Source organism: Acinonyx jubatus, chromosome D3, assembly GCF_027475565.1.
Source record: "Acinonyx jubatus isolate Ajub_Pintada_27869175 chromosome D3, VMU_Ajub_asm_v1.0, whole genome shotgun sequence".
In the NCBI taxonomy this organism is placed as follows: Eukaryota; Metazoa; Chordata; class Mammalia; order Carnivora; family Felidae; genus Acinonyx; species Acinonyx jubatus.
In genome coordinates this window covers 1,610,741-1,638,276 of record NC_069392.1, presented here as the reverse complement: position 1 = coordinate 1,638,276, position 27,536 = coordinate 1,610,741, and the positions used below count along the sequence as shown (strand labels likewise).

At 57.8% G+C, this 27,536-nt stretch overlaps 1 protein-coding gene across 5 annotated transcripts in view; it reads left to right on the top strand.

Annotated features, from left to right (window-relative positions):
* Window positions 1–27,536, top strand: part of ADGRD1 (adhesion G protein-coupled receptor D1) — a 124,212-nt gene that overhangs the window by 35,103 nt on the left and 61,573 nt on the right. For all 5 annotated transcript variants that reach the window (XM_027044286.2, XM_027044287.2, XM_053206590.1 and 2 more), the window contains 5 exons: window positions 2,342–2,401; window positions 4,819–4,936; window positions 6,157–6,267; window positions 8,104–8,179; window positions 13,987–14,128. In XM_027044286.2, the coding sequence (XP_026900087.1) occupies window positions 2,342–2,401; window positions 4,819–4,936; window positions 6,157–6,267; window positions 8,104–8,179; window positions 13,987–14,128 (507 nt within the window). The remainder of the gene's footprint in view (window positions 1–2,341; window positions 2,402–4,818; window positions 4,937–6,156; window positions 6,268–8,103; window positions 8,180–13,986; window positions 14,129–27,536) is intronic.

Here is a 27,536-nt window from a genome sequence, read left to right as displayed (position 1 = left end):
ACCAGGCCGCCTCCCTTGGCAACAGGTGAAGGGTGGGGTTGGGTCTCGGGCAGACGTAGCCCTGGTGTGCACACAGCGTGACCCCCAGTGCCGCGACATGCACGTCGGTGGGAATTGCCAAAGTTACCTAAAGTTAGGTGCCATTTATGGGATGGAATCAAGGTGCTTTTCACTCTGCAGGTCAAGGTAGGGGCCGATCCCTGGCTCTTGTGGCCTTAACTTGATCTCAGCACCAAGGCTCTCGGCCGAGTGGGTTTCCTTGGGGAGAGTGCAGTGTCAGGGTCCCGAGCAGGGTGCAGAGGGCTGACAGCAGGGTTGAATTTCCCTCCACGGCTGCTTGCCCAGTGCCCTTGGTCACGCTGCTCATTTACGATATGGGGGCGACAACAGGATACTCGGCTCGGGGGACCCAGGTGGGCTCGTGCGAGCAGAGAACAGAGTCTGGCACAGGTGAGCGCTCAGTTAGGATTCTTCGTTCTCCCAGACCCGCTGGCGGCAGACGGATGTGGAGGAGCTCGGGACACCCGGGCGTCCTTAAGAGGGGGAGGGGCGAGTGCTGACATCTTTGGCGCGCTGGGTTCCAGGGTCCTGGCCCCTGCCCCGTGTCCCCGGCCAGGCACCCACCTTCTGCCAAGCTCGGCGTCTCCGCCAGCGCGCAGAGGCCATTCCGCCTCATCCGCCTCCTTGCGGGAGTGGTTCTGGCCGCCGGGGACTAGCAGCAGCACGAAGGGCTTACTTCCACACAGGGGCGAAGGAGTGCACCGCCTGGGCTCCAGTGCTTCGGTCTTCCCGCACACCAGGGCTCCGGGCGACAGCGCAGTTCCCCACACACTCCGCCGCGGTTCCCACCGGCTGCCGGGGTAGCGCCACACCCCACGCGTCGCCGACTGCCTCCGGGAGGGAGCCGGAAATGCTTTCCCAGGGTTCCCCGTTCGGATCTCCCTTCACAGCTCATTGGGCAGAACTCGGTCACATGGCCACCACCTGGCCAGTCGCTGGCCAAGGGGAGCAGGCGGGGCGTGATGGCTCAGCCAATCATAAGGAGATGGAGGTGGGAGCAAGGTGCTGTACTTGCGCACTTCTAGGCCACCCCCCCCCCCCCAACCCGCTCCAGGCAGGAGCCCTGGGGTGGAAGGAAGGTTTCCCAGGGGCGCGGGTACATGGTGGGTGGGCGGTAGCCTCCAGGGTATGTTTGTGTTGGAATGTGGAATCCAATGCAGGTTTCCACAGGTCATTTTGAAGCTTGGTGATTTCCTCTTTCCCTGCGCCTCCCTCTCTGGGCCTCCTGACAGGGTGGGAGATTGCAAACTCGGCCCTGGTCGACCGAGGGGAGGGTTCACCTGCAGGGGGTGGCCGCAGCCTCGGATCCACCGGAGTTTCATCTGTAGGGCAGCCTCTTATTTTGCAAGGGAAGCCGCATGCCTGGATCCTTCAAGTGGAAAATAATCCAATTTTTAAGAAGTGGACAGCTAACGGACATTTGAAAGCAGTTATTTGCGGATTTGTGAGGCGGGTTCAGCCTGTGGGCTCTCGGTTTGGGACCTCTGGTGTGGGCCCCGGCGGAGAGACCTGCCTGGGCCTCCTGCAGAGGAATCCTGCAGATTTACTCCAAACCCCACCCATCTCTGATTGGGTGAGAAGTAAAAACCCTTGGCGTCCATTATCCAGTTTTCCATGATGCCCTGGCTTCTCACTGGCTAGCACTGGGAGGGGGAAAATGAGGAAAAATCATTTTCCTGTGCTGGGTGATAAGGACACCGTTAGCCGTATCTGGCTGTGGAGTACTTGAGCTGTGGCTAATTCAAATTGAGATGTGCCCTAAATGTAAAATATGGCCTGGATTTCTAAAACTTAGGACAAAGAAAAGAGTGTGAAATATTAAATTGATAATTTTTATGTTGAGCGCGTGTTGAAGTGCTATGTTAGGTATGTAGGTATAGGACTAAGTAAAATATATTCTGAAAATTAATTTCGACTGTTGCCTTTTAACTTTTTAAAATATGGCTACTAGAAAACTTAAAGTTTGAAACGTGGCTTGCATTGTATGTTTATTCCACCAAACTGCGCTAGAGTAGGAGTCGGCAAATTGTAGCCCTTGGGCCCAATATGGTCTGTTGCTTGTTTCGCTAATCGAGTTTTATTGGAACGTGCTCGTTCAGTTCTGTGTTGTCCGTGGCCGCGTTTGCACTACAATGGCAGGGTTGAGTGTTTGTGACAAAATTATACTCAAAGCCTAACCGCTTTACTAGGTGGGCTTAAAAAAAAAAAAAAGTGCCAACTCCTGTTCGAGATTATAAATTCTAAGATCCGTGCTAAGCAGTGTCATTTTGTCTGCCTTTAGGCTTTCTTAAAAACCATGGGAGAGGTTCTTCAACTGCCCAGTTGGATTGATGTGTCAGAGGTAAGACAAAAAACATTTGAGCTTCAAAACGTACATGCTTTGGGAACTGCCGTGTCTTCCTAGAAGGGGTATAATTGTGGCCCAAGTCACATCTCTAAGAGAAATGACGCATCCCTCCGTCCCGCAATCTGGGACATTAGAGCTCAGACCAGATATACAACTGATTTGAAGTGCCTTGTCTTCTGTATGGCTTAAGGGTTGTGTGTCAATAACATGCCACTGTCCTCCACACCGAGCAGGGAGGGCGTTGCAGTCCTCCATGAGGACTGCATACTTGGTTGACGTTTATCATTTTTTAATGATAAATTTTTTACCATCACTTTCTTCTCGAATGGTAATAAAAACATGTTTTACGCTTAAAGGTCACTAGCTTACGTGAAAAAAGTGGAACACGTGGCAATATGTACTTCGTGATAAGTGTAAGAGCCAAAAAAGTTTCTCTTTTTCTCTGAACAGCAGATAGAGAATGGAATACTTTTTTTTTCTTTTTAAAAGTAATGTCACTGACTTTACTGCTTGATGAAACAAGTTAATAAGCGGTAGAGAAGGTGGAAACTGCAGATGGTAAGAAATATATAAAAGAACAGTCACCTGAAGTCTTATGGCACACCGTGACCCTGAGCACTCTTGCATACGTCCCTTTCCATCTAGTTTACGTTTTGCTCACGTGTATATATCCCACAAATACTCTGTATGCGTGATTTAATCTGGCTGTCTTTAACTATGTCCAGGGCAGTTTCCAGCAACAGTAGCTAGATCAGTCAGGCTAGGCGAGGCTGTGCTGCAGTAACAAAGAGGCCCCTGCATCTCAGTGGCAGAGCACAGGTGAAACTTTTCACTGATGCAAAGTGTGAAGTGGGTCTCAGGAGCCCTTTCTCAGTCCAGTGACCTGGGGTCCTGGCTCTGTCCATTTTCTTATGTTGTGGTCTTGACATGGGACCTACAAGGTTGCCTGGCGGGGTGGGGGACGCATAACTGCTTAGCAGGGCCATACGCACACCGGTCTAATATTAAAGTGCTTATTCTCCTGAACCCCTATAATGTTAAAAAAATATTTGCCGGTTGGTGGCAGAAATGTTATTAATGAGATTGCTACAGGATTTACATTTGATGAACTTTTTATTTGAACAGTTTCAAACAGAATGAGATTGGATTTAACCCTGGCAAAGGGAGGGGGGAGAAAGGATCCTGAATTTAAGATTGGGATAATCTTACCTAGAAACCTTTTCTAAAAGGCACAGCCGTCTAGAGTTCATGACCTCCGGGGGTGGCTCTGTACAGGGCTGCAGCCTGGGAAAGCCTGGGAACATGGCCAGCGGAGGACCTGAGTAGGCCTATTTTCTCAGCATCATTTTAAAGTGACTTTTTTTGAATGCTCCGCCACAGAACAGAAACGATCATGAAACCATTCAGGCTTAGGCAGGCTCGACTGTTCCTTAGAGAGAAGGTACGAATCAGCCACTGCCCAACAGAACTGCTGGCCAGAAACACAGATCTCCATGTGCTCCACCCGGCTTAGCTGATTGAAACCAGGCCACAGGCCTGAAAGAAAATGTCTCAAATTGGCCTCCCTGTTCTATTTCCACCTCATTAGATTCCCATGGAGCGTGTGTTTGTGAGAGAATGCTAAGGACGCTTAGCTGACAGATGGTTTTCAGAAAGGCGGGAAGGAGAGAGGGGCATGATGGCAGATGGGAACAGCCACTGCGTGCCTGGGTGGCTGAGAGGCCCTGTCCCTGGTAGATGAGTGTCTCACGATGAGGGACAGTCAGCCCAAGGTGGGCTGTCTGCAGAGATACGGGGTGACCAGGAGGGACCCCTGCCTTCTTGGGGGCAGCGACCACGGGGATCCTCTCTGCTTGGGGGATGCAGAGTAAGTGGAGAGGGCCCTTGGAGGGAAGGGGTGCACCAGGAAGGTCATGCAGAGAGGATCTGGGGAGCTGGCGTCCGTCCCCTGCATGTAGAATAGGGTGAAGCCGCTGGTGTCCTTGTCCTGGAGGGAACTTGGGGCCAGTTAGCCCCTTCCGCGGGAAACAGAACGGGGCATGGCAGGGCCGGTCAGAGATTGGCTGAAGTTCCTGGTGACTTCAGGGTGCAGCTGGGACTGGGTCTCTGTCACCTGGGGCTAAGCCTTGGAGCCAATGGCTTGGGTGGCCCGGGGGACTGTGTTCCGCGGGCTCGGTGGGGCGTTTGCCTGTGAGAGGGATAGTGGCACGGCTCCTTCCCATCTGGTCATGGAGAGGTCAGACGTGGCCCACGATGGCCTCCGCAGACGCGCGGCGCTCTACCTTTGGAGGGACAGGGGGCACCGGCGGCGCCAGTGTGGAGCCGGACCCCGTGAGCTCGGCGAGTGCGTCTGGGGAGGGCAGTTGTGCCCGTTCCATTTGCTCAGTTCCTTCACGTTGTGTCGTTTGCAGGACAACGCCGTCGTGCTGGGCTTGATAGAGACCGTCGACACCGTCATGGGCCACATCTCTTCCAACGTGCACGCCAGCGACCCCCAGGTCACCATCATCGGCTCTTCCTCCATGGCAGGTAGTCGTCCGCCCAGGGCAGGACTCAGCCGTTGGTGCGGGCGGAGGCGCGGGAGGCGCGGGAGGGACGCTGGCCCCTGGAGTTCGAGCTGACGGCCCTGCGTCCACCTGCGCGCGCTCACGTGTGCGCAGACACATCCGCACAGGCGCGCACACAGCGCACACACATAAGCGCACAGGTACGCACACACGTGCGCAAATGCGCGTGCGCAGTTGCACACACAGCGTGTAAACACGCGGGCACAGGCGCACGCACAGCGTATGCACGCGTGGGGATGAGTGCACAGGCAGCGTTTACACACACGTGCAGGTGGGCACACACATGCACACAGATGGAGCACCACGCCCATCAGCCCAGACAGACCTCGCTGCTTTTCTGAACTGGGTCGCTCTTACACAGAATTACACTTTGCGGGGAGAGTGAGATCGGGGCACACGTGCTCAGCCACGATGCGGAGGCAAAGCTATGTAAGCATTTGATGGCGACTGGGGGACCAGCCTGATCTTGTGCTCGGTCGTCTGTGCTCGGAACGGAGTCGAAAAGCCGCGGCTTCTTTGAGTGCCTGTGAAATAAAAGGTGCAGAATCGGGTTTCCGAGGGCCAGCTGGAGGCTTGGCCTAAATCTGTCTCTCCGGGATGGTCGGAGCAGCGTCCCACACGTGCTGACTTCGCAGCGTTTCCCTCCTACAAGTCTTTACCTAGGGAGCATTGCTGAGCGCCACTGCAGCAGCCAGGCTCTGGATCAGAAGCCTAGTTGAGCCACGTAGGATAGTTGTAGTGGGAGTTAGTCGGCCGCGATGGCTCCCTCCGTGCAATGACACGTTTGCCTGACGGCCGGGAGGTGTGTGTCTCGGGTGCCTTCCTCCTCCTGTGTCTCACGGGGTCCCCCAGAGTGTGGTGAGGAGCGGCTCCCCCTCCACACGGGGGGGGGGGCGCTCATCGCATAACTGAGAGCCATGGTGACAGAGGCCCGGAGGGAAGGAGGGGTCACCTCAGGCCACGGGGCCCCCACAGCGTGTGGCCGGATGGACACGTTAGCCACGCTCGAAATTACTTTCCCCGGACTCTTATTTTTTCAGGTCGTCATTTTCTAGAGGTAATTACACTACCCGGGGGAGCGTGTTCTTTTAAAAACAGCAGAGGCAGATGGGGTTTTACAGCCCAATTTCCTGCGCCGCGGAGCTGACTGACTGTGGCTTCCTGTCTCTGGCTTGTTCTCAGAGTTCTCTGTGGCCAAACTCCTACCCGAGGCCATAAATTCCTCCCACTACCGCTTCCCGGCTCAGGGGCAGAGCTACATCGAGGTTCCCCACGAGGCTTTCCGCAGCCAAGGTGAGTGCAGCTGCAGGGCCCGCCCGGGAGCTCGGGCGGGGGGCCCCGCCAGTCCTCAGCCCTTCCAGATGTGTTGCCAGCTGTTACCTGGCGAGCCACCGCCCTCAGACCTGCTCGCCTCTTCCTGCGCTCCGGGCCGGCACTTCTCAGGGTTGGCGGGATGCTCCCGAGACGCTGACTCAGAATGCTGATTCCCAGTGCCCTCCAGCCTCGTGAACTGGGACTTGGGACAGGGGCGGGGAATCTGCATTTTGGGGAGGCTCTTGAGGCGATTCTGATCCACCGTGAAAGATGCCTTGTGTCCTCCCAAATCTGCACTGAGACACGTCAGCCGCATATGACTAGATGTGGCCATCTCCCCTCCCCGTCCCTGGCCTCGGGCTAGGTTTGGGTTTTGTCTGCCCAGGGGGCCTGGGTTCTGCTTCCGTCTCAGGGGCTCAGGCAACTCTGGCCATTTCCACTGCAGTCACAGTCCCTCCAGACTCCTTGAAAAGTGACTCGTCACAGACTCGTCCCTCGGGGTGTCAGGGGAGTCGTGGATTTGACTCAGCTCCTGATGCTCTGGCCAGAGGACATGGGATTCCCAGGGTTCTGCCTTAGAGACTGGGGACCAGGACCAGTGTGGGTGGTATAGGATCACGGTGTCCCCTCCCCAGCAAGGAGTCCCCTCTCGCCAGCCCTCGGGAGCCCACCTCCGCTCCCTCCACCATCTTGCTTGCCTGTGTGAAAGGTGCCCGGGATGTCAGATGACAGCCCCCTACACTTGGGGGGAGCTCCAGAAAGGTCTGGAGATGATGCTCTGATCCTCCAGGGGCACACGTGACCTTTGCTCATCTCACACACCTGGCTGCATGAGCTGGAAACCCTCAGTGTTGCCGAGTGAGCTGGGCCGCAGCCTCATGCTGTCCCCTGTGAAGGCTCCTCCCACCGGCAGCAGGACTTACTGGTCACGAGCACTGACCGGTGGCTGCAATTCCTGGGAATTCCGGGTTCAGCCACTTACGGGTTGTGCGGCCTTATGCAAGTTACCGAACCTGCCTGTGTCGCGGTCTCCTCATCTGTGAAACGGGGCCGGTATTCGTACTGGGCTCATAATATTGTTTTGAGAGCTGAATGAGCAAAGCCCCTCTACGTGGCACATGCTGAGACTTAGAGGACGTTAAAGACATTCCTGAAATGTTAACAGAGTCAACAAATACCCCGACGATCCCGGGAAGACAGCTAACCGCTTATGCTCCAAGTGCTCTCCGTGAAGCGGGTGGAGGGAAATAACAGAAAAAATGATTCCTGCTTCAGAGCTGTCGTACGGCAGAGAGGTGGGACCCAGCCGAAAGGCATGAGGGGCATGTATGTGGTCACTGCCGCTTGTAAACCCTGCGTCTGCCGGCTCGTTCAAGCACGCGTGTTACTACAGATGCCTCATACACCAGCAGCGAACAGGACGTGCTCATCCGGAGGATGCGAAGCTGGAGGCTGGCGCTGGGACCGCCCCTCGAGCGGGGCCCTGTGCCTTCGCGAACTCTAGCGTTTCTGGCGAGTCTGGCTCCCCCCCTGGGAGCTGTTGTATCTGTCTGTCTGGAGTTGACTCAGGGGAGGAGCAGGGAGTCATTGTCACGGTTGAATCCACAGCTGAAGGGTCGCAAAGTTTCTACTCAGACTCATGGAAAACTCTACCCTGAGAGTCCCTCACTTTCTCCCTCCCCCCCTCCCCAGGAGCTGCCCCTAGGGTTTTGGGTGTGAGGGTCTGCACTGTGCATTGCTGGGCAAGTGGGTTTGGCTGGGGGCTTTGTCACCAGGAAGATTGACAGGTGTCTGTGACCCTCTGCTTTTCCCCAGCCTGGACCACCATCGTGGGCCTTCTCTACCACACGATGCACAATTACCTGGACAACATCTGGCCAGCCAAGACCAAGTGAGTCCCTCAGGGTCACATGGTACGGAGAGGGCAGTGGGTGTGTGTGTGCTTGTTTGCTGGGTGGCTGTGACACCCCCACTTCCCTGCCATCACAGGCATATACAATATAGCCTTGGAGGACACTGGGGGTTCGGCGGGCCCTGGGTGGGCAGCCTGAGAGTGCAGCAGTCAGGTGACCATATCTGCCCTGTCTGGAAGGACCTGTGTGACTGTGGGCGAGTGACCCAACTGCCTGAGCCTCAGCCGCCACTTCTGTAGAGTGGGAGGACAGCGGCACATGTCTCCAGCAGTCAGGGTGTATTAGATATGTTGGCTTAGGTGGAAGGTGGGGAGACTGGGGGCTCATGAGACTAAGGAGGCTTTAGGCACAGTTAGATCCAGGGACCCAGGGGATGCCTTGCGATCTGATCTCTCTGTGTCCTGTCTGTGCTCACTTTTGTGTTGGCTCACGTCCAGGGAGGCCTCTACATAGAAGCATGGCGGGCTCCGGTAGCTCAGGGACTGCCCCTCCACCTCTGGGTCTTGAGGTCTCCGAAGGAGTGGAGCCTTTCCAGAATGTGCTCGTGGAAACTCAGGGAGGGCTGTGATTGGTCCATTTGGGTCATGTGCCCCTCTTGGCCGCCCCCTTCATGGTGGCCGGAGCATCCTGCTCTCTCATTGGTTAGGTCTGTTCCCATGACCCTGTGGAAACACAGGGAGAGCAGGGATTGGCCCGTTTGGGTCCTGCCCCCTTTTGGCCCTTCCACTCATGGGGGGGGTCAGAGCATCCTGCTGTCTAGCTGGTGGTGTCTGCTCACGTGGGGGTGGGTCAGCCCTCTCAGACCACAGGGAGAGGCTGATTCCTCCGAGAGGGGAGGGGAGGGGAGGGTCCGTGCCTCCCCTTTCATAGGGTTTGCCCTCACCCCGGCTTGGTGAGGCTCCACTTGGCTCTCTTGCCCCCCAGCTTCCCCCCTGCCCGGGAAGCTGCAGGCCCCCTCTGCTGCCCTGCCCTGCAGGGTGGGCTGCGGATGCTGGCGCTGGAGCCGGTGGTGTGGACCCCTCGGTATTGGGGCTGTGTGGATGCCGGCTGTGTGGACCCCTCGGTAATGGGGAGCAGGCTATTTGAAGTGCGTCCGGATAAAGGGTGGGGGATGAAGACCTTGTGGGAACACGGGTGGCTGAGCCCCGGCGTCCCGTCTCCCAGTCCCGCTCCTTCCCACCGCCTGGAGGGATGCAGCCTTTGGGGAGAGGGTGGCCTCGGGAAGGAGACAGCCACGATTCTGCTCTGGACCTGGGACCCATCACCCCGGGAAGGCCTGCGCTTGGACAAGTTTCCTTATAACTAAGGAAAGGGGCGTTGCCACTCTGCGTGTGATTTCCGGAATTCTTCAGGAGAGCCGTCGGAGGAAAATGCCGCCGCTTTTTCTCGAAAAGATGCCCTCCCACCTCTTCGGGGGGACACTTCTCCAATCCCGGATTATGAGTGAAAAACGGGCCCTTCCCTGGCCGCCCCAATCCGCAGCTCTCGTAGCTGAACGTTCAGGCTGAAGCGGATTTGTCGTCGCAAAGCAGGAGCTGTGCGTTCCCGAGGCGGAGCCATGGGGGCCAAGGGTAAGGGCGTGCAGGGAGAGCGGCATCTGGACCCCCGTCCACACCTTCCTCCTGCCTCAGACTGGCAGAGGAGAGAAAAGGTGGAACTGCTTTTTACGGACACCAGCGTGTACGCGCATTTCAGGGGACAGCTTGCTGTGACCGAGTCGGATCATGACCCCAGCCAGGTGCCAGCAGGCTTTTTCATAAAGGGCCAGATAGTAAATATTTTTGTCTTTACGGGCCATACTGTCTCCCTCACAACTACTCGTCTGCGCTGGAAGTGTGAAAGCAGCCTCAGACGACGCGGAAAGCAGTGGAAGCGGCTGTGTGCCAATAAAGCTTTATTTATAGGAGCAGGCAGCCGCCCAGGCCTGTGTTTGCACACCCCTGCTAGATGGTTCTGTCAGTGCTGGCAGCAGCAGATGGGGGAAGAGGCTGTGTTTGTCCTGCCCCGCGTTGGGGTGGGGGGTGGGCCAAGGCTCTGCCTGAAGCCTGCAGGTGGGACATTCGGGGCCTTCAGCCTTTAGCGCCCTGCTGCCCTCACTGCCCCGGCTGCCCCCAGGGAGGACTCTCGGACGCCTCAGAACCCACGCTGGCGTGACCTGGACCCCCGCGGTCAGTTCCTCTTGTCTCTGAAAGTCGTGGGCTCTGAGACTCGCGCACCGGGCGGTTCCCCTCCCCCCACGGCCCCCTGCCCCTTAGCAGTAACGCGCGCCGGCTGCCGGAACCTGTCGGCCCCAAAAGTACACTCCTCTCCCAAAGTCCAAACGTCTTGCAGTGATGAGAACGTGTTTTTCATGTGTGGGATCTTCAACCCGGGTGAAGGTGCAAAAGTGTCTTCTTGTGGGCGACGTTAACCTGGGAAACAAAGTCGCTGAAATAGCTGCTCAAGTACAGCCCCCGTACGTGCGGTCTGTCCTGCGGCGTCAGGGCGGGACGGAAGTCACCGGCAGCGTCGTGGATGGCAGCACAGAGTCGGTGCTGGGCTCCCGGCTCTCTTCTCCCGGCGGGGCCCTTACCGGCTGTGTGAACTGGGCAGATGCCTGGCCGTCTCCGTGTCGTCCTCTCTAGAGTAGGGGTGGGGACAGTACTGACGTGTGAGGCTGCCTTGAGCGCTAAGTGAGTTAATTGTTTAAACAAAGTGCACTGCTCCTAACGACATCTGTAAGTGCTTGCTTAACGAGATCTGTAATCACTCGATAAGAGGATTGGACGTCCTCGCCACAGTGACTGGAAGAGAATTCTGAAATTCCGCGCCCGGTTAGGGTTAGACCAGTAGAGCCAGTTGCCTGCTTGCCTCCACAGCCGGGCCCCTTCCCCTAGCGTTCTGCATGGGGCCTCCGTACACGGAAGGTTTCCGTAAGAAGGGAAGGGGCGGTGGGGTCGTGACGTTCTCTCAGTCGCCCTTGGGGGCAGGGTGGGACCAGCACGCGAGTCTAGGGCACGAAGCTGGGGGTCAGGCTGGCACGGGGTCACCACATCCACGGCCACGCCCTGGGCGGGCTGCTGCAGGGGCCCCGGCAGCCAGTGGCAGGGGCGGCGTCTCACTGTGCACGGGTCCTGGGGGCACGTGGCCAGCCCCTGCTGGGCCCCCTGGACATGGAGGGTCCTTGGAGCGTCACGTGCCCCCTCGTGATGAGGACCGCTCTGCTCTTCCCAAGGGCCGTGCTGTGCCGGGCAAGCACCTGGGACGGCCGTGTCCCTCAGAGCGGGGCTGGGGATCCGCGCTGGGCACGGCGTCTCCGCTCCCCCTCCGCAGGTGGAGACCCGGGCCCTCTCCGGGATGTTAAGGCTGCCGGGGGCAGAGGCAGGGCTGTGACTCGGGTCTCTAGGTCTCCGCGTCTTGTTGACGGAGTCACGTGTGCTGCAGGAGAAGCTCCCGGGGGCTGCGGCTTACTTAAGTGTCCGCACGCGTCCTTCTTGTAGAGTAACGCCATCCGGTCAACGCGGGAGGAATGACAGAATCGGAAAGACGCCGCCCTGCATGTAGTCGCTGATGGGGGCGACGTCGTCAGTGGGTGTTAACACCACCGGGTGAGGGGCAGTCGTGGAACGGGGTCGTGCCCTGTCGCCCCAAGGGTACTCGTTAGTTCACCAAGTGAGCAGGGTACCTGAGGCTGGAGACGGCTGTCAGGTGCCACTTCAGCCAGCTGGTCACTGTCAATATGGTCAGCACTGGGGCGTGATATCCTGTGTCCCCCCGGTGCGACGCCATGGAGGGAGTTAACGTGGCCCGTGGAGAGATCCTGCCCCGGGTGCGTGGCCTGAATCCCCACGCGAGGAAACCGTCCACAGATCTAAAGTAAGGGCCGTTTTGCAAACGGCGGTTTGCACTGCTGGACGTCCACGAAAGAGGAAGAACCCTGGGGACCGTCCCAGAGTTCAGGGGCCCGCGGAGCGGCGCTCCCTGGCGAACGCACAGGCCTCGTTGGGACGAAACAGCCGAGAGGCACAGGCGGGGACCAGGCGTCGCATCGTGTTAGCGAATCAGTGTCTGGCTTCCGAGTGTGGTGACTGGGCCTCGCTATGGAGGAGGCTGACTCCGCGCTTAGAAGGGGCTTGCTAGAGTGTTTAGGGGGAGGAGAGTCATGGCGTGCTTCCTCGCGGTTCAGCAAGAAGAAAGTTGTACGTGTGTGTGGAGGGCTTGAGCCCGTCAGGTGACGTGACTGTGACGCTGGCAGGGGACCAGGGATGGGGGCCTAGGAGTAGAGCGAATGTCCACTGCACGCCTTCTAGCAAAGCTTCTGCAGGCTTGACGGGGAGAGGGCTTTGAGCTCAGTCGAGGGAGGAAGAAGACCGTACGCCCAGCGCGTTGGCCGTCAGGATGACGGCTCCGTGGGCGCAGACACGGGAAGGTAGCAGAGTCCCCCGCCAGACTTTGGAGAGCGGGTGGCAGGCAGGCAAGGTCCCAACCAGGCAAGAAAGCAGCAGGTGACCGGGTGGCCCGTGCGGGATCCCAGGGACCCCACGTCTCTGGCGCTCTGGGGTGGCTTTCCAGAGTTGAAGTCCACGCAGCAGACGTTTGCCGCTCACTGACTGTGTGCAGGCGGGCTGGGACCACGGTGAGGCAGGCAGGCGCCCCGGGGCGCAGACCTCAGGGAGGCGCTCACTCGTGGGGCCATACAGGGGCCGCGCGTGCCAGGCCCTGAGTGTGGGCTCCTCCTTAAGACCTGCGTCCCAGGCTCCTTGCCTCGCCCCCATCTTGGCCCTGAGTGTCACTTTGACCTCATAACTCCACGAGGCAAGTACCATAGACATAAGGTAGAGGGGTCTTTCGATCGGGGTGTAAGGAACAGAGAAGCTGGCTTGAACTGTCTTAAGTAGGAGGGTAGTTCATTGGATCGTGTCAGCTGAAAGGCGCATGGGCATTTTGGCTTCAGGAGCAGCTCGATCCGGCGTCCAGTTGATGTCACTCTGCTCGATCTCACTTCTGCCCTGGTGGGGGGCTCCTCTCCCAGTTCATCTCTTCCCTCCTGATTGAACCACTTCCAGGGCACCTCCTTCAGGGCCGATGTGTAGCCGAGAGAACCGAGGGTCTCTGACCCAGCATTTTCCATCTGAATCTTGTCACATCTCCTTGGACTTTCCCGTGGGTCATGTGCCCACCTCTGCACAGTCACCATGGCCTGAGGGAGGCAGTGCCCTGGATGGTTCAGGCCTGGGCAGCAGGGCTCACTCCTGAGCCGATGGAGTCAGCAGCAGGGCACATTGGCTACGAGGGGGGCAGGGGGTGGTCACCTGGAGGAAACGGAGGGCCCTTAACGAACGCACGCCGGGCGGCAAGACCACAGGTGCCCGCCACGCTACTATTGATCCCGTCTTTTTATAAACTGGGAGGTTAAAGTTCAGACAGGTAAGTCACTTACCCAGGGTCACACAGCTGAGTGAGTGGGACTGCCGAGATGCAAACCCAGAGCTTTGTCCTTTCCATCCGTCACGCTCCCTGGGCCACGTCTTCTTCCAGCAGACTCTCTGTGAGGTCGCCCGGGGTGCCGGCCTCCAGCCTCGCAGAGCAGGTCCTGGATGACGGGACTCTCCCTGCAACATGGTAGTGCCCGCTTGCAGGTCTCCTCTGCGGGTCCTGGTGGGTACCGAGCGAGACCAGTCAAAGCTCCCCCCAAGAAAGATTTCAGTCTCCAAAGTTTCGGCCCTAACGTTGAATTCTGAGCCAGGTTCTAGCTGTGTTCCCTCCCCCTTTTCTGTTCTGTAATGATTTTCCATTTCCTTCCAAGGATTGCTGAGGCAGCAAATTACAAAACCCACCCGCTGTCTGCAGCCAGCTACCTGATTTCCCTGGAGGTGTCCCCACCACCGACGCTGTCCCAGAACTTGTCAGGATCTCCTCTCGTCACGGTCCAGCTCAGGCACAGACTGGTGAGTGAAAGCGAATCCGCTCTCCCTTCCGGTCTTTGATCTTGCACTGAGGAGACTGGGTTGTCTGTGGGGCCACAGAGAGACTCTCAGGTGGCCCTGGTGCTGGCCCACGCTGGCGTTTTCCTCTCCCGAGAGCTCCTTTCCTGAGACTATTTCTGGGAAGTCCCTCAGTGGTCACACGGTGCAGACCCTGGGGAAAAAGGCCTTTGGGACCAGACGTAGCTCTCGTAGATGTGTGTGGATGGATGTTTCTGATTTACAGTAAACGTCCTTCTAGGGGCACCTGGGGGGCTCAGTCGTTTGAACATCTGACTTCAGCTCAGGTCACGAGCTCACAGTTGATGAGATCAAGCCCGACGTTGGGCTCTGTGCTGTTAGCGTGGAGCCTGCTTGGGATCTTCTGTCCTCGCCGTGCACCTTCCCCGCGTATGCACGTGTGCTCATGCACGCTCTCTCTCTCTCTGTCTCTCTCTCTTAAAAATTAACATTAAAAACAAAGTCGTTCTTGGAGGAGGGGGATGTGTGTCTTGATGGTGCCATCAGTGTGTTCTCCGTGGGAACCACGCTTTGGAGCTGAGGGCGGGGGGCCATTTCTGCGCGGTTTTGAGTGATGAGTTCTTGGTCCCGCTGTGTCGTAACTGGGACTCCGTCGCATTCGCTTCCCTGCTGTCAGTGGGTACGAATGGCAGGTGCGATGGGACACACATGTGCTCTGTCCTTTAAACAGCGCGAGCTTGTCTCGTGCCAGGATGTGTCCCGAGATTCGGTGTTGATTCAACACCCAGGCGGCGTGTTTTTTAAGGAATTTATTTCAGAACTCACCATATGTTCAGTCGTTTGCACTCGTGCCGAAGACATTTCCTTCCAGCATTTTCTACACCATCCTGTCCCATCCTGTTCCACCAACCTTAACTGAGGACTTACTGTGTGCCAACCGCTGTGTCCCAGGCCTCTCCTGTCCGTCCCTTCCCTCTGCACCCACAGTCCTGACCTCGGAATGCCCCGGCACCCGACCTCTCTCTCTTTTTCAAACAATCACGAACCATTAAGAGAATTTTAAACTGTGGTAAAACAGACATAATCTAAAACTTGCCGTCTTACCCATTTCTAAGCACACAGTCTATGGCATTAGCACATGGACGCTGTTGTGCCACCCCCATCTGTCCCCAGACGCTGCCACCTTCCCAAAATGACGCTCTGCCCTCACGGACGCTACCCCCTGCCCCAGCCCCCAGCGCCCACCACCTGCTCTCTGTCACCGTGAAGTGACTCCTCTAGGGACCTCACGTAAGTAGAGTCCTGCACTGTCTGTCCTTCTGGGACTGGTTTATTCCATCTGGTGTCGTGTCCTCAAGGTCCATCTACGTGGAAGCACGTGTCAGAAGTTCCTCCTTTAAGGCTGAAGAGCACTCCCGTTTTCCTCTACGTAAAACATGCGTTTTCTGCGACCCCACATTTTGTTTACCCGGCCACCCACCGATGGACACTTGGGGTGCTCCCCCCTCCTGTCGGCAAGATGCCGAGCATGTGGGTGTGCAGGCACCTCCTCCAGACCCTGCTGTGGTCCTGGGTGTGCGCCCGGCAAGTGTCCTAGAGCGACGCCGTGCCTCTGCGCGCTCTGTCCTGAAGCCTCTCTTCCAGCTGTGCAAACTTCTCCAGGTGTCCAGAGGTCTCTGGCTCACGGAGCGCAGGGCCCTTTCCAGCGTCCACTGTCTCCGATGTGTGGACAGTGTAGGGTCCCATCGATGCCCGTGGCCCCTCGACCCCCTCACTGGCTTCCAGGACGTGTCCTCTTGGGGGGCCGCCCCCGTGCCCCTGGCCCGTCCCCGCTGCATCACCTTCTCTAACTCCTTGCACAGGTGTCCCTGTCACACGACCACGTAAGTGTTTACCTGTCCGAATCGACAGAAATGCTGACGTGTCAGTGTCGCCACATACAGAGGTCACTGAAGACCCGAACCTACGTGGCCCCCGTGGCCTCAGCACAAAGCGTCTCTTCCGGTGGGTTTCCCAACTCTGGGTGCCCAGCAGGGCGTTTCCTCTGGGCCTGCCACTCCTCTGCGCTCCTGGCCTCTGCCCCGGTGCCGCCCTTCCCTCCGTCTGCGCCTGAACCTTGGTGCCAGCCTGGGTTGCTGTCTCTGGTCCCCACCCAGGACCCATCATCCCCTTATTCCCTTGGCTCAGAACCCCTGTTCCTCCTTAGTTCTGCTGGGCCAGGGGCGTCCCGACTGCCCCCGTTGCCGCCGCCCCCCGCATGCCCAGACTGACCTTCCAGAAGCCCAGACCACGTGAGCCCACCCACCTGGCTGGCATCTTCCGTGACTCAGGTTTCTCTGAGGAAGAATCTAAACTCTGGGCCTCGGGGACAGATCTCTGGCCGAGCGTCCCAGTCCGGCTTTCTGCGTGAAGCCTTCCCTCCAGCGAAACGGGAACGGTGGCTCCCAGCTTTGCTCAGGGCGGCGGCTCGGTGCGCGCTGAACATCGCCACCCCCCCCCCCCCCCCCCACCGCGTGAGCGGCTCTGTCCCCCAGCTGTCCTGTCTTCGGCACACATTTGCACGACTCCTTCCAAGGAGAGGATACTGGTCCGTGGGACGGAGGTCCCCCCGCTGCCACCGCGGGAATTCCGCCACCATGCAGAGGGAAGAGCTCCGAGGCCCAGCGGCCTCGGAGGTTTGGTCCGCACGAGGGGGGCGCGTCTTTAGTGTTCCCGCGGTGAGGGTGTCACAGTGTGGCCCGGAGACAGCGCCGGCCTGCAATCGAGAGCGTGCAAATGCAGAGAAGGCTTCTTTCTCAGGACTCTGGGGCCGTCGTGGGGTTGAGGTTGAGGCTGCCCTAGTGGAGGCGGAGGCCGGGAGTCACGGCGGGCGTCGGGGCCCAGACTGGGCCTGGGGCTGAGGGACTCCGGGCTGAAGCCAGGGCAGCAGACCCAGCAGGAGGGCCAGGGACCTGCCTGTGGCGGGGGGGGGGGGGGGGGGCACAGGGAAGACACGGGGCTCGAGTGCTGGGCTCTGTGGGGTCCAGACACCCAGTGAGTTCACACGGGCACACACACACAGACACACACATCTACATCAAGTACGCACACATGCACATCCATACCTAGCACACATGGACACGGTACACGCCCCATACCCAGCACGTGTGCGCGCACGCACACACACACAACACACACACACCCCTCTATTGTGTGGTCAGGCAGGCGTGAGCCCCAGAACTGGCAAGGGGGGGAGGTGAATTTGTTCCACTTATCACGGCTCCTTCCTCCTCACAGGCCCTCTCTGAGCAGGGCCACCCCAGGGTCCGCCACCCTCGGGACCCCGCACCTCTGCCTGCTCTCCCACCCACACAGCCCCAGCCCTCCTGCCTTCCCCTCTTTCAGAACGGGGCCGCCCCATGTCGACCCCACACGACCTTCCTCACAGCGCCACGGGCTGTGGGCGGTAAACCGAGTTACTGCACATTGTTAGATTGTGGTGCTTACTGTTGGCGTTTTCCCGAGGGGGGGGCAGACCCTTCTGGCTCCCTCACCTCTGGCCTCACCCCTTCCGGGGAGCACCCTCCCCCGCGATGCCGCCTGGTGCAAACTGTGCTTTTGGAGGGTGGCTCGTTCCAGGGTTTTCCCAAGGAGACTTTCCAGCCAACGAGACAAAACCTGAAACTTTTCCAGGGGTCTGCTGGCCCCGCGAGTGGGTATTTCTACCCCACCAGTTCTTCTGCACTGTTCTGCCTTCTGCTTATTTCCTGACGCGTGGACGCCTGCGTTAAAAGGGATCTCATTGTTTCCTTAGGAAACCAACTTGGGTCAGTTCCTGCTCTGAAACAGAGGCCAAACAGAGCCTGCTGGTATTGAGGAGTTTTGCTTTGAGACCCCCACGCGTATTCTGGTCCCGGGTGGGCCTGCGGGCGGGGACCGGGTCGGATGGATGAGGCAGCCGGGGTGGCCGGGCTTTGTGTGCTGTTCAGCATCGTGTGGCCGGCCGAGCCTTGAGCACGTGTGCGCGTCGGGAGTCCGGCATCCAGGTGCCATTGCGGTGTTTGCCTCTTTCCGGTAGTCCAGAGTCCCACCCCTGTGCTTTGACCCACGGCGCTGTGCCGATCCACGGCCGCCGTGCCACTTCTACTGTGCCTGTCCCCGCTACGCGGATTCTCGGCCGCTGCGCCAGTCCTGGCCGTGGTGATCACGGCCACTGGCGGCCTTTGCCGATGCGGTGTCCCGTCTGACTCCGGGGAGCCTGCTGAGCGAACACAGCTCGGACAGCTCGGACAGCTCGGAACGCTTGGCCGGGCAGCCGGTTAGAGGCTGTTGAGGGGGACACGAGCGCGAGCAGATGCACCCTGCCCTGAGGTGTCCCTGAGGGCCCCGGCCCGAAGGGAGTGCCGCGGTCTTCTGACTAAACGTGGGTCAGAGATGACTGACGTGGATTGTAATTTGCAGCTCAGGATTGAACCCTCACCTTTCCCTGGTCAATGAAGGCGAACCTTTGCTGCCCCTGGAAGGTGGCCAGGCCAGCGAGACGTAGATTCTTCGGGCGCTGTGAAAATTAGAAAACCCAGATGAGTGTTTCAAAGAGCTAGGTGTCGTCAGCTTTGAGTGCTGTTGTCTGAAATTCACTCATCAAATGGGCTTTCACTTTGACTGTGAGTCCCCAGGACAGGCCATGGGTCAGGATTGTCCTGACGCTTGGAGGGGATCAAGTCTGGTGACGAGATCCATGAGGTTCCAGCAGCAGGACTCTGAGAACAGGTGCAAAGGGAGGGTCTGCCCCTCTGTGCATTCTGACCTCACCCCCGGCTGAGCCTCGGGCACAGAGGGAGCACACACTGGCCCTGGCTCCCCACGGCAGCTGGCGAGGAAGCCCAGGCAGGACGGCGGGGGCTCAGAGGTCTGGTCAGCGCCTGCCGTCCCGGTGTGTGGCCATTAGAAGGCCCCTGCAGAGTTGGCTCGGCGTGGCGGTCCAGGTGGCCGTGAAAGGTGTCCATCAGGAAGCCACTGCAGGTAATCACGAGGGCGTGTTAGTTCTCCAAGACACTCATGTGCTCACACGTTCGCTTGTTTGCTTGTTCCGCAGACACTGGCTCCGTGATGTGGACCAAGCGACTCACCTCTCTGTGCCTCTGTTTTGTCGTGTGTAGTAATACACGCGGGGGTGATAAGACATCCACGGGGTCAGTTAGTTCTTCCTGCTCCGTCTGGGTCTTCTGTGCAGAAACGGAGGCCAGCCGTGGCTAACTTTAGCAAGCAGAGTTTTCCAGAAGGACACCTGCTAGCACACAGGACTTGGGGGGAGGGGTCTAAGCCCAGGGGCCCTGCCCTGCTTTTGTCACCTCAGCCCTGTGAGGTGAGTGGGCGCTGCCCTGTGCTCTGCGCCTGTGGCCCCGACCCAAATGCAGAGCCCCAGGAGGGAGAGCGAGAGGCTGTCAGTGGTCCTGGGGGTCGCGTGCCTGCCCCGGGGCAGAAGGTGGCAGGGAAGCAGGCGTTGCTCCCCCAGGAGCACACGTGTGGTGCTGTCGGTCCAGTGGTGGTGGGCAGGTGGGCGGGAGGAGCACACGCCAGCGCCGACGCCCCCGTGCACTTGCCCCCTGCCCCATCTGGGTGTCAGACGCAGCTCCGCAGGCTGAGGACCACGCGTCCAGAAGCGTGACCGGTGCCAGTGCCGAATGAACAGACTCTCCGAGTTGCCTTAAAAAACAAGGAGGAGAGTTTTATTGGCGCTCAGGTGAGGCACGCCGCCCGGGCCTCACAACCTGCAGAGAGGAGAGCGCTCCGGGGCCGGGCCGGGCCGCGGGGCTGCGTGTACTTCCTGCTGCATCAGGAGTGCCGAATCGTGGCTGAGGATGTTCCTGAAAATCACGTTTGTCTTGTGCGTTGGCTCGTGCGAGGCTGCACGCTTCAGAGGTGCCGGAAGGTAGGGAGGTCTCTCCTCTTCATTGTCAAGTGTCTCCCGTAGGTTATTTGCTCCCGAAGCATACGTGCAGGGCGTGTTCGGGGCAGAGGCTGAGCCCCGGCTCTGGAGCCTGACGTCTGCCCGTGGTCAAGGCGGAGCTTCTCTGGGCGCCCGGTCCCCAGCGTGCAGCGTCTGGGGGCCTTCACCCCGGTGTCCAGACCCATCGGAGCCCCAGAGACGCCCGGGGCTGGTGGACGGAGCTGGTCTCCCAGGCGCTGGGCCCGGCGGCCTCAGGAGTTGGTGCCCCCAGGGGCTGTGGCTGTGACCGTGGGAACGTGGCGCTGGGGCCGTTGCCTTGGTCCTGTGGTTCCATGGGGCATCGCCACAACTTGTGGTTTTGTGAAAAGAAGCCACGAGTCTGGATTTTAAATTATATCTCTGCGTTTGTACCGTTGGCACTCAATTTGGATTTGCTTTTCACGTTGTTGACTGAAATATACCTGTGGGTTCAAGTTCAGCTAGTAGGTCACCACTTTACAAGCTCTATTTTTTTTTTTTTTTTTAGCTTTTAATTTGAAGTGATTTTAAACTTCCAGAAAAACTGCAAAACAGTAGCGTTTCCAGGTACCACTCACCCACGCCCCTTCCCGCTGCCGTTTTAAGTATGATCTCTGAAGCCTGGAAGGGAGCGCTGATGGTGCCTCGCTGCAGACAGGCGGTGGTTCTGTCCGTTCACCTGCTGGGGCTCGTTTCCGCGGCGGGTCCGGCTCTCGGCAGCTCCTCCAGCCCGTGGCGGACGTGCGGCTTCTTTGTCTCCGTGACCTTTTTGCCTCGCACGGTTAGTTTGCGGGGCGTCCCTCACTTTGGGGACGGTCTGATGTTTTCTCGGGATGCAAACCCGAGGGTCATGCAAACCTTTGGGGTTATGCGCCTTTGACGAGAAAACCACAAAAGCGAGATCAAGCTTTTCTTCCTGTGTCTCGTCAGCCTCTGTTAGTTTCCTGTGGCGGCTGGAACAGCAGAGGCTTATTCTCTCCCGGTTCTGGAGGCTCAGAGTCCAGGTCCGGGTGTGGTGGGGGGTCCACGTCCAGGTGTGTGGGGGTCCAGGTGCAGGTGCGGTGGGGCTGGCCCCTCCCCAGGCCTCCCCTTGGCCCACAGATGCCGCCTTCCCACCGTGCCCTCAGAGGTCGTGCCCTGTGTGTGTGTGGGCGGCCTGCTGTCTGCGTCTTACAAGGACAGCAGTCGGAGGGGACGGGGCCTCCCTGCACCTCGTCACCTCTGTGGGGCGCTGCCTCCCCACAGAGCCCCATCCTGCGGTGCCGGGGGCCAGGAGTCCCTTCCGCGGGTTTGGGGACACACAGGCAGCGAAGGGTGTCACCTGCTGTTCCTGGTGACGTCCCCTGCAACTGCCTGGTCCGGGTGGTGTCTGCCAGGTTTATCCCCCGTCAGCTCACCATTTTTCCATTTGCGAATTTTGAGTGTCCTGCGGAGGAGAGCACAAAACCCCACAGCTGCTCTTTGTCTTCTCGTATCTCACCGTGAATTTTATCTCCCGTTGGCGGCTACTGCCTGTAAAAACTAGTGCTGTACCGTTTGCCTAAAGGCGATTTTCCGTTTCTGTCATTGCTTCTACATTTGTTAAGTAGAGTTCTGTTATGAGAGCAGCTTGCTATTTATGGGCCCAATCACTTATTTATATCGATATGACTCACAGATATTTATTTTATTCTGTAGGTTATAATCCAGTGATGATCCCAGCCCTGACCATCCGGAGCTTTCTCCAGTTGGCTCCTGTGTCCCTTTGATATGCCATCCCGGATCTTGAGTCTTTCCTTACCGTTAGAGGTGTTCTAGGCTCGTGGAAGCAACCTTTTCTCCAGGGAGCCCTGCTTTATCTTACTGGGGACTGGTGTTTAAACACCAGGGTCTGGGTGCCGGGGGCGCTCACGTCTGCCGGGGTGCCACTGCTGCTCGAGGCCCTGAGCGGACAGAGCCGGGAAGTGTGTGAACGCACGCACAAGCAAACTCGCGCCCGGCATACGCATCTACATGCACGCGTCTGTACGTGTGGTGTTGAGACACGAGTTCCTCCTGACAACTGTTTCCAACCTGACACCCAGGGGTCGTTCGGGCTTTTCTACATTCGGGTCCTCCTTTTCCCGAGTTAGAAACCAGGCTGTCGTGATTCTCGGTGTTTTCTCGTATTTGTTCAAGCCGGGTGCATAATTCTGGAATTGCTCAGCCCTTCCCTTGTGGGAAGCAGTCGTTCTAACTGGAGGACGGTCTTTGTCCTCTTTGTCGTTAGCCATGTGCCGTGCGGTTCTCGCTGTTTGTCAGAGCGAGCCGGGCTGGTTTTCTTCCCTTCAGAGTGGCTTCGTGATTCCTTTGTGACACACTTAGATCCGCCTCTGCTTGTTTGCCTTGCGCGATGGGTGTGCCCCCCTTGTGGCGATCTTAGGGGCTGACTTATTTGGAGCGTGTGGACGTGGCCCTGGCAGGGTCCTGAGGTGAGATGCGTACAGGCAGGTGCCCGGGGGCTCCACTGTGGGGCTTTATTCAGCCATCCGGGGCTTGTCGGGCTCCTCTGCTGCGCGTGGGCATTTGCGCTGTCACCCACATTTGTCGTTACAAACGATTTGTTGCAGTGAGTGACCTTGTTCTGCACCTTCCTCTGGGGAGTTCGTGTCCACGTGGAAGCGGGCCCTCCCAGGCCTGCCTCTGCCCTCCCTCGTGCTGGCCCTCTGCCAGTGTCCAGGGGCCGTGGAGTGACAGACTGTGGAGAGAGGGAGACACTTGGGCCCTGCCAGTGCGCTGAGTCTGAGAATGAGCGCTCCGGCCCGATTCTGTCCTTTACCTCTCTTGACATCTCTCTTGAGATCTTGGGTGTTTAATTCATCTTTGAAGATGCGACGCTGTGAGCCGTGAGCCACAGCTAATGAGGAGTGGATTTGACAGATTAGGTACCTCACTATGGTTTGGGGAGTGGCAAAGCCAGATGAGAGTGAATTCCTGCCCATGGTGGTGAGGGGGGAGGGGGAGGCTGGGAAGCAACAGGTGTAGGAAGCTCTGCGGGGCCGTCTGAGTCCAGACTCCGTGTGACCTGGGTCCCTGTGGACGGCGGTGGGAGGCGTGACCCAGGTCCCGGTGAGGGCGCTGGGAAGTGTGACCCGGGTCCTGGTGACGGTGCTGGGCGGTATGACTCGGGTCCCCGTGGACGGCACTGAGAGGTGTGACCTGGGCCCCTGTGGATGGCGCTGGGCGGTATGACCCTGGTCCCCGTGGATGGAGGTAGGAGGTGTGACCCGGGTTCCCGTAGACGGCGGTGGGAGGTGTGACCCGGGGCCCTATGGACGGCGGTGGGAGGTGGCTTTGAGGGAAGTTGGAAGTCACCAGGGCTTCAGATGGAAGGTACTGTTGATGTGCTTTTTTGGGAACACATTCTGTTTTCCGTGAAGGACATCCTTTCGGCTTCTAGATGCAAGAAGCTAAGGACAGAGTGTTTGGAGAGGCATCTCTTTGTCGTAGAAGGCTTTGCTGTCTTTCAGTGGCCCTTGATGTCTTCTTGCTACACACAGTAGCATCCTGCTGGGCCCAGAAGACAGTGAGAGCATGGGGTGTGTGGTGGGCGGGGTGGGGGGGGGGGAACAGACACTTCCAGAGTCTCTGAAGCAGCTTGCATTCTGGGTCTGCTGGTCTTGATCTGGCGCCCAGTGCAGTAGTGCTGGATGGTGGCTGGAAGTCTGCATTCGTGTCTTCTGTGAAGTCGGAAGGTGCCAGTTTCAAAACCAGAGAAAAAGAAAGGGTAGATTAAAATGCAGTCCCTGTTTTAATGGTTGGTTACTGCAGTTATTTTTAAAAGAGAAAGGTTTTGAGCAAAGACTCTCGTCTTGAGGAGAGGCGGAGAGGAATTTTTATCATACCCAGAGAGGGTGGTAATTGAGGCTTGTCTTCGCCAGGCATTCTCTAGGGTTTTGGGGCTTTTTCTTTTGAAGGTTGCTTTTGCATTTCTGAGGATGTTTTTGGAGGCAGGCTTTTTTGAATTAAAGCGATATGTCTGATGGGAAGCATTTCTCGAGGAGGCCTTCACCAGCGCGCCGTGTGGGGCGAGCTCAGAAGAAACACAGGGTGCAGGTGGTCTCCCCGACTCTGCCGGGGGAAGTGTGGGGTTTGGCTGGCAGCTTTTCTGTTGCGGCGACAGGGCCAAGGCCTGAGGCCCAGGGTTGAGGCACAGGGTGGCGTGTGAGCTCGGAGGGGTCTCCAAGGGATGATGGAGGCAGGCCGGGCCTAGAGCTGTCCTGGGGGCCCCTTAGCGGACGCCTCCTTACCCCTCCGCCCCCGCTGCCCCCACTGCGGCATTGAGTCTGTTACCCTGGGCGCTGGGTGCCATCGGTTTCTCTGCTCGTGAGCCCAGTCGATGTTCAGACTCCGGGCTCTGGAATGTGCACAGTGAGAACGTGTGTCGCGGGCATGCCTGGGGCCGGGGCTGCCTTGTCTCGGGGCTCCATCACGGCCTTGGGCCTGTTCAGTTCCCCCCGGGGCACTGACTGGTTTTCTTAAGCTTCCCTCCTGAGCCTGGCAGAAGTCTCCTCTCCCCAAAGTACCTGCCTTACTGCCCCAGGGGGCACATTGGTCACTGAGAGCCAGCACACCTGTATCTCGTCGGCAGGGCTGATCAGCGCCAGGCCCCAGGCGATCAGGCCCCCAAGTGACGCCAAGCCCCCGGCACTCACGTCTCCACAGGCACAGTGAGGCGCAGACACACGGGGGCACAGAGCTTCGGCCCCTGCTGTTCGCTGGTCTTTCAGGCAGGAATCTCCCGACTCCTGCGGCATCCGCCTCTTTCGCTCCCCATCACACTGAGGAGCTGCTTCTTGTCAGGGCGTCCCCGCCGCGGCGCTGTTGTTGCGGGCCGTCCTGTGCGTTCGGGGTGCTGGGCGGCATCCCCGGCCTCTACCCTTCCGATGCCCGGAGCGCCCCAGTCCTGCTCAGTGCTGCGTCACTGCCTGCTGTATGAACGTGTGTAGCACTCTGTGCATGGTTTGGCTCTCCTGCTTTAGGCTGTGGAAGAGTCACTTCTCTGTGATTCTTAAACTATGACCATCAGAACCAGATGTAAGCGAAGCACAGGCAAGTGGGCTTGATTCCGGTCTGAGGCATGAACCCTCCCGGTGGGTTGTAGTGTGCAGCCGTGACTTCTCTCAGATTCGTTGTGAGAAAGGCGCTTCCTTGTCTTCTTGTGGTCACTTTTTGGTACACTAGGGACCTAGAATATTCCTGCCTTGCAGACTATAGTGAAAACCACGGTGCCCACATATGGCTGTTTGAAAGCACAGCACGCACACATGTATGAACGTACACACACACCTGCGCACACGTACATGAACACAAACACATAGGCACGCACGCAGGCACACCCATGCACACACGCATGCAGGCACATGTATGTGCACACACATGCACGCAAGGCACATACACGTAGGCACACCCATGCACACACACACAGGCACATACATGTAGGCTCACAAATGCACATGTGTTCATGCAGGCACACACATGTGCACGCATGGCACACATACACGTGAGCATGCACACATGCACGCATACATGTGCACCCAAGCAGGCACACACGTACATACATGTGTACACATGCACATGCACACATGCATGCACACACATGTGCAAGGCACACACAGGAGCAACACATGCACACGTGTTCACACAGGCACACACATGTATGTGCACACATGCATATGTGTGCACACAGGCACATGCACACCCACATGTGAACAAGTGCACACACATGCACACACGTGGACACGGGGGCACACACGTACATGGACACAGCCACATGCATGCACACATACATGCACACATGTGGACATGCATGCGCACACAGGCACACACGTGCATATGTAGTCCAGCATGGTTGAAATCCCACCAGCCGCAATAACCGATGTTCACATTTTGATGCTCTCCCCTCAGGAGCTTCTGCAGCTAAACTTGTGGGCTGTACACACGGTTTCTTGTAAGTGGGGTACGCTCTCCCTGTTTTCATTTACCATGCTTGTTTCCGTGCCGATAACAAAACAGCGTAAGTCATTTTCGTGGCTGCGTTACCATGTGTCTCTTTGTCATCGTTCTGTGGCTGCACGTTGTTTGTTTCGTGTTTTCATTATCGTGGACAACACCCTAATGGGCCTTCCGTGTTCCTGCTCAGTTACTGCTTCAGGAGAACGTCGTAGGGTTGCTCCGTTAATGTCTGCACGTTGTTCTTCCACTTTATACTTCATTGTGGACGTTTAAGGCAGATCTGCATTTCCTCAGCGCAGGGGCCAGTGGAGTCCTAGAACCACATGTTGGAGCTGGAGTTCACACTCTCCAGACCCGGCTTCTCAGTCCTCACAATTTTGAAATGTTGTGTGTCAGGGAAGTACAGCAAGCTTATGGGAATGCACACGCATGAGTGCAGAGCACGGCAACTCTTCACAAAGTGAACACCCACTTTGTGTGTGAGATCACCCACACCCCATCAAGGACCCCTCCCAGGTGGCTCCGTTGGTCAGATGTGGGTGGGATGACAGTGCTGCTTGGGCACAGGCATGCCGTGTGGGAACCGTGCACACTCACAACCCACAGTTTGGGTGCCAACCCAGGAACGGAACTGCCAGGTCCTAGGGCATGCATGTATTCAGCCTGGGTTGGTAATGCCAGCTGGTTCCCAGAGTGGATGCTGATTTACCCGCCACCATCAGCATGTGACAGTCCCAGCTGCCAGCATTCGAGGTGTCTGTTGTTCCCACCTTAGCTGTCCTGGTGGCTCACAGTGGCTCATTTCTGTTTTTGCTTTTTCCTGATGACTAGTGAAGTTTGTCACTTTTTTGCATGTTTATTGAACGTTCTGATATCCTTTTTTGTCTGTCCTATTCAAGTCTTTTGCCCATTTCCCTGTGGGTGGTCTGCTTTTTTTCTCTTACTGATTTTTTTTAGGACTTCTTTATACATGTTGGGTGGGACTCATTTGTTGGCTACGTAAATGGCAAATAACCTTTTTCACCTGGGTCTTGCCTTCTTATTCTTGGGGTATCTCCTGATGAGTTGCAGCTCTAACCTCTAACGCGGTGTGACGCGCCAAGCTTCTCTTCATACCGCGCGCTCCATGTGCCCTCTCCCCGAACCTTGCCCCACCCAGCGTTGCGAAGGAACTCTTGTGTTTTCCCTCCTAGGCCTTCTCTGATTGTCCCTGTGTGTGCTGCGAAGCATAGTCAGGGTCTCCATTCTCCGGGAGGGTCAGCATCCCCTCCAAGGCAGCGTCACCTTGTTGTAAATCAAGTGACTGTGTCTGTGTGGTCCTGTCTCTGGACTCTGTTCCTGCTGCCACTACCTGCTGACCTAACCGTCTTAAGGCTCTAAGACTACATGGGGCCCTGGCTTTGTTTTTCTGGGCTGCCTTGGCCATTTTGGGTGAGATACCCATTTTTACATTTGATACCCATAACACACTGCCCTTCAGAGGGTTGAGCA